Raw genomic sequence first — 6,774 nt, forward strand, 5'->3', positions numbered from 1 at the left:
CTGCCATAAGCAAGCTTGGGATTTTTAGAGGCTGTGATGTTTCAAATGGTCGCCTACTGTTTGTCGTCGAACTAATATATCATAGCACTTTCAGAATAAGGCATGCACTAGCGCATTTAACGTTACCAGAAGAATGCGTCCCTTGGTACTAGCGAAATTTTCAATACCGATTATGATGCCCATTTTGCAATTTAATTGCCTGCCAGCTCATCAATAATATGCCGTGAGAGATGTATCGTATTATTCCTGTACGTGCTCATATATATGTATGTTCATGTCGTGCAGTCAAGTTGCGTGATGAGCAGAAAGGATAATTTTTAAGTTATAAAAAAAAAAAAAAGTAAAAAAAAAAAAAACTGAGCCGCCAGTGAGGATCGAACTCACGACCGCTGGTTTACAAGACCAGCGCTCTGCCACTGAGCTATAGCGGCGGACGGAAACTAGGTTTTAATAATTATGTAGTGGTTCGTGTGGAGCAAATAAATACTTTGAGTTGTTTTGATGTTATTAATATTGCTACTTATCAGCAATACCTTTGTGTAAAACAATGTCCCGTGGCCTGTATGGGCTAGATGCTTAGCGTTCTGCTCGTTGCGCCGAGAGAAGGACGCTTGCAGTTGGGTACACACCCACCATACCTACGTTGGGAAAGTTAACCTTGTCGGAAGTTATAACATGGAAAATGCGCTCACCTCCTGGCACATCTTAATGACGTTATTACTTGTCATTTCACTGAAGAACCTTTCAATTTTATCGCATGGCACACTTTGTATTAGTGCAGAAGCATTTGCGTGTATCGAAGCTGTACCCTGTCTATAAATTTAGGCGCCTGTTTGATTGTATTCGCGATAGAAGACGAAAATAAGTAACTTCAGAAAGTGCAAGTTAGTAGATTCTCTCAGTGCTGTCATAGTGCCTAGATTGTAGGCACTGTAGTGCTGTTACTTGGCTGTTACCTGAATGGGTTCAGAAATCGAAACTGATAGATTTCTCGTTTTCACTCGTTCAGGTTGGAGCCGACAGGGTTCCTCGAGTCCCCGAGTTTCAACATGGCAGCCTAGAGGTGTGCGCGGGTGTGAGTACGCGTGCTACAAGCATAAAGCCTGTGTTAACTTAAAAAATCTAGTTATTACCAAATCAAGTGACTGTTTCAAAACCAGCACTCAAGGGAGAACCATGTCGGATGATACGGAAGACGCGGGAGGTGATGAACAGCAGAAGCCCCAGAAGAAAGTCGCAAAGCATGATAGCGGCGCGGCCGACCTAGAGAAAGTGACTGATTATGCCGAAGACAAAGAAATTCGGTCTCAGGACATTATGTGTGTAAGTATATTTTAAATTCAAGAGAACCTTGACATGCTCTAACGTGTGCTGTTACGTTACTGAATGCTAAAAGAATGGTGTTTGCTGCCACAGGATAGTAAAACAACGGGAGTGCTTAACCACTTATAAATTTAGGCATCACAGCTTTCTAGCATTCTAACTAGCTTGATTTAAGGTTTAGAGAGACAGGGGTGATACTTCTGCGCAGTTAATTGTGTTCGTTCTTTTACACCCACGAGTGCACGAGTCGCACAGATTGCTACCTCGCGTTGTAGAAGTTGCAGACTTCACTCATTGTTAGTCGATTTGTCGCCCATCACCGAACTTTTCCCGCTAAACAGCCGCTGTCCGACGCTTTCGACCTTCTCTGACACCAGGAAACTTTTGGAGACGTGTGCCGCTTCCTTGTATACACCGCTGCAATGGTTAGAGCGTTACCTGAGTGCTCCATTTCACTACGGCGTTCATCATAGTCTGAGCACTGCAGCACCTCTGTAACGCCACGGCGTCCATCTGGTGTTCTGTAAATTGCACTAACGTCGCACCAAAACATGAGCGCCTTCAATTTCGCGTCCATCGAAACGCGACAGTAGCGGCTTAGATTGAACCACGGACTCCTTGCGTTTCGCGTCCATTACTACTGAGCCACCGTAGCAGGGCCATCAGTAAGCATAATTGCAACCAGAAAACGCATTCTGATGTTCCAGTTGAACCTCAGTGTACTCTAGCATGATGTACGTTATCCAGGGTTCACAAAGGCAATTAAAATCGTTGAATACCCGTGATTTTTTGAACAACTTTTAAGGCCCTTTGAGACTATTTAAATTTAAGGCAAGCCGAAATTCCTTGGAACAAAATAGGATTGAGCTGATTTTTGTCAAGCATTGAATGAGGGAGTGAAGCCCTTCAAGAAAAGGATTCTGGCTATGGCAGCCACATCTTGATGGAGGCAGAAAGCAAGTTGCCAATTCACTGTGCGTGTCAGTGCAAGTTAAATAACCGCAGGTGGTCAAAATCACCAGAGCCTTCCACTACAGTGTCATAACCTGAGTCGATTTGGGACTTTAAACCAAACCAAGCCTCTTGGTATTTGACTCGGCACATCTTAGTCCACACTACTGCTGTCCTTCCTCTGAACAGCAGGGCGTTTTCCTTAGCAATGTTTTCTCTGACAACATTGTTACCATTCTGTATGCTCCCAGTGCTGATTTTGTCTGCATCCCTATTCTCCATGGACTACTCTCTTTCTGCAACCTTTTCCTTAACAGATCATTCCTGGTTCCTGGTGACATCCTTTTTTTTTTTTTCTCTCTGTCAGCTTCTGGTTCCCTCATATGCTTTGGGATGTCTACGTTTCTTGGCCTCCTGACATTTTATTATGGTCTTCTTAACCTCCCGATTCCTCTAGATCTTGGGTTTGCGCCTTCTGTTCTCTTTTGACCTGGTTCACACCTTGACAGTCCTGAACTGGAATAATCTTGTTAAATTTGTGTAAGTCGATTCTGTTACTATCATCTGGAATTGCTTACTCAATTTATGGGGTTGCTATTTCCAGTTGCTCCTCTGGGTGAAATGAGTGAAAGAGCCCATGTTGTTGTTTATTGTGCCACATTTCTGTTAGTCTCACTTCTAAAACTCAGCTTGACTCATTTATGTTCACTACCTTGACTCATCCCTAGACTATTATGCATACTATATAATCCACCATCGAGTGCAGGCTCCCTATCTCCCATGTTGTCACCTGCTCACACTTCTCAACGCTGTTACATACAACTAAATCATACCTTTTGCACATAACCAGCAGCATGTTGCCTGCAGAATCTGTGTGCACATCCCTATCCTCTGTGTGTGCCTTTATAACCCCTAGTGTAATCATCTCACACCTTTCTAGCTCGTTAATGTCACTTGCTATGCATTCTACCTTTATTCCCCTCCCCCCCCCCCCCCTTCCCTTCCACTTTTGGCTGCCCTCTGTTCTATTGCAATATTCACATGCATAGTCATGATTACAGGGTCATTGCCCCGTGTCCCTAAGATGTGTCTCCACAAACCAAATACTGGTAAATCCTGCTGCCTTAACTGCTGTCTATTTCTTCTTTACTGAGTGTGTGCACCCCTCAGCGGGAACAGTGGAAGATGGGCTTTTTTTTTTGTGCCTTTTTTGGCAAGACTAGGGTCTCAGGTGCCCTGTTTTCCCCTGTCCCTCTTCAAGACGCACTTGCTTGTCCTCTTCCCCCTTTCCTTTATTTTGCATGTGTTTTCTGGTTTCCCTAGACTGCCCTCCTTTTATACAAGCAAGCTCTTATAATAAATCGAAATGGAACCTCTAGAGCACATCGTTTTTGTGGTAATCTTTTGAGACACTTGCTTTCCCAGTCCTCTCCCTGCTTTCCACTGTTCCCTCTGTGGTGCAACCTCCTATTTTCATGCCAATGGCCCTAATCATAGAGTGCAGACGACGTCATGCCATCAGTTTGCCTTCGTGTTTTGAGGTGTGAGGTATGAGTTAGAATGCCGTGCCAGGTGGAAAGTATAAGTTTCAGCCAGCCTGGCTTCAGCGTATGGGTTATTGTGGATAGATGACAGTGGAATTGTGCGACCTTCATAGCGCAAAGTATATGTTATGCCAGAAGACTGATGTGGAGCCAGTGAGTGAAACGTCTCCGGAAAGCTTGAAGCATATTCTCCAGCTTCAGGTTGCGGTATCCAGAAGCAGCTGTGCTATTGGAAATTTCTGTACTGGCAAAGAATCACTCAGAATGCCTATACTTGATCAGGAGGCCATCACAAAAATTCAACAGGCACGTCTGAAACAAAGGTGCTAAAGTTGTAGATTTTGAAATGTTATAGGGAAAAAGCTGCAAAAAATGCTCAAATTTCTGTTGGAGTCAGCTGGCAGTCTTTTCAAGAATGCTGAGATTAAAAATGACAAAGCTAGTAGTTTTTGTTGAAATTCCTCCTTCACTACGGCGTCTCTCATAGCCTTAGTCGCTTTGGGACGTTAAACCCCACAAACCAAACCAAACTAAGAAAGCAGAGGTGGAGGCCATGAAGAGGAAATCAGGGTTAAGCAGAATTCAGAGAATTCCTTACCTTAATGATAAAAAAAAACTCCTTGCCCTTCTATATTATTTCTTCTTGTATTCCTGAAATCGTGGAATTCTCTGCGAATATCAGGCCAAATATACTGTGCAAACTCTGAAATTTTTCTTTTCTTTTTTTTTCTTTTTTGAAGGCTATGTCTATGATTGGAGATCGGCACTCAAAAGAAACAGCAGAAAAGGCTGCACGGCAGAAGGAACTGTCTAAAGTTGTCATTAAAAAGGAAGATGTGGAGCTAATCGTGAGTACTCAATATTTTGTACATAAACAAAGTTTGCGGGTGACTATTTTCAGTTTCACTACTACCATAAGTAATTTGTGGCCTCTGTTTCAGATGCAAGAAATGGAAATTCCTCGCTCACTAGCAGAACTGAAACTGCGGGAGCACCAAGGCGATGTTGTTGAGGCACTCATAGAGCTGACAAATTAATTTTGTTGTCAATAAATTTTGTGTGTCAATTTTATCGCTCTTCAGAGCTGTCCATAGGGCCTTTATCAGGCAACTTGGGCTATTTTCTTGCTTTTATTGTTATGGGGTTCCACTGAAATCAAAGGCCATAAATATTTCCAGGTTTCAATGGCAGGGCAGGCCACTTATCATGGGTCGTCATGAAAGCTGTTATCTGATGCACTGACATGTTTACTACACTGTAGTACTTTGTATGTCAGTATGCTGCAGTAGGGGCATGACATATCTTTGGAACCACTACTTCTAGAGATTTTTTTTTTTTTTTTTTTTTTTTACTGGGACTCAGTTATAGAAAGTAATTTAGAACTTAAATTTTGATGGTGTTATTGGTGTATTTTCACATGTGTAGAAGTAGCATTAAAGTACAATGTATGGTTCACTGACTCTGAAAGAAAATTTAACCCAGCACATGTGAATATAAGTCATTTTACTGTGATTTTGGTGTACAAGTCATGTTCGCTGTTATCTATTTATTGTACCCTTGAGGCCAAAGGCATTGCAGACAGGAGTGTAGGTTACATAAAGGGAAGAATTTAGGCGGTGGGTGTGGTAGGGGTGGCCCCATCCCCCTTAATGAAAAAGTTATATGTGTAGGAGAACCATGCTGAATCCCATTTCTTGAACCCACACCACAGTGGCTGAGTGGTTAAGGCACTCGACTGCTGAACCCATTGACACAGGTTCAGTCCCAGCTTGGGCGGCCGCTTTCCAATGGAGGTAAAAACCAAGGCAGCTTTGTACCATGCAATGTCAGTGTCTATTAAAAAAACATGAAGTGATCAAATTTCCAGAGCATTCCACTGCGATGTCTGTCATAGCCTGAGTTGCTTTGGGATATTAAGCCCTACAAACCAAACCTAACCATCTCTTCAATGAAAAAGAAAATTGTTTAAACCGAATGACACCACTCAACTGCACCTCCAAGAGTGACCCATAAATTCTCCCCTGATTACATAGAGTAAAAAAGGTGACTACAGTGAATGTTGTAAACTACACAAGTTCAACTTCCTCTAGGATAAACAAAATTAACTAACACAGTGTAAAAATGTGTCTATCTTCAACAGCTGCAGTTTGGAGGGAATGCTGGACTATTTAGAATCTTTGTAAATGGTATGACCAAAAAAAAAAAGCTTCGGTATGGCATTGTGTGATGCCAACTTTTTGACAATAATTAGTGTGACAGGAAATGTGTTTTGGTGGTAAAATTAAAGCCTTGTACCACATAAAATTAAATATGTCACATAGTGATATACTGAATACGAGCTAAGTGAGTGATTTTATGGAAAGATTGTAGAGATGGGAGAAAAATAACAATGTTTTTATGCCTAGGGTACCTTAACAGTGATCCATATTCTAGTTTTTGATCCATTAATGGGATGATAGAGTGGTGGAGAAGGTTTGATTTAAATACCCGAGTGCACGATTACCATTATCAATCCATTAACCACGAATTTTACACCCGAAAAATGTACCGAGATTGGCAAATTTTTCAAGGAGTAGTAATTTTTTTCATATAGTTTGATTTTGAAAACATATTACATCATTGATTTCTAGTTAGAATTAGCACAAAATTTTAAAAAGAAAAAGCAACTTTTGAGGATGGGTTTCCCTTAATGCATGTCATAGTGTTGGGTCACAGCGTACTGAAAACTTAAGTTTTCTGTTTGATGCAATACACTGTAACACATTGAAAAGTGCTTAGATGTTGCCTCATCCTAGCACAAGCAAGTTTTCTTGATTAGAAGTCAAACTCTGTGTGGTATATCTTGAAGCAAGGTGTTGCACAAAGCCCAACTCGGGAGCCCTCGCCCGCATTGTCGTTATCGCTCTTGCTGTCATCTCAAAGAGTATTGGGCTCAAAGCTGAACTGTACTTCCGGA

The 6,774-nt window shown here is 41.9% G+C and overlaps 1 protein-coding gene and 1 non-coding gene across 2 annotated transcripts; one reads left to right on the forward strand and one right to left on the reverse strand.

Annotated features, from left to right (window-relative positions):
* Positions 1 to 359: 359 nt before the first annotated feature.
* Positions 360 to 431, reverse strand: TRNAT-UGU (transfer RNA threonine (anticodon UGU)). Its single transcript has one exon. It is a non-coding gene; the product is annotated as a tRNA-Thr (tRNA).
* Positions 432 to 1,028: 597 nt separating this feature from the next.
* LOC146186593 (huntingtin-interacting protein K) lies at positions 1,029 to 4,889 on the forward strand. Its single transcript, XM_084607318.1, has 3 exons — positions 1,029 to 1,323; positions 4,559 to 4,666; positions 4,760 to 4,889. The coding sequence occupies exons 1-3, from the start codon at positions 1,177 to 1,179 to the stop codon at positions 4,853 to 4,855; spliced, it is 351 nt and encodes a 116-aa protein (XP_084463444.1). The 5' UTR covers positions 1,029 to 1,176; the 3' UTR covers positions 4,856 to 4,889.
* The last annotated feature ends 1,885 nt before the right edge of the window (positions 4,890 to 6,774 follow it).

Source organism: Amblyomma maculatum, chromosome 6 (assembly GCF_055883805.1).
Source record: "Amblyomma maculatum isolate TAMU_Amacu chromosome 6, ASM5588380v1, whole genome shotgun sequence".
Taxonomy (NCBI): Eukaryota; Metazoa; Arthropoda; class Arachnida; order Ixodida; family Ixodidae; genus Amblyomma; species Amblyomma maculatum.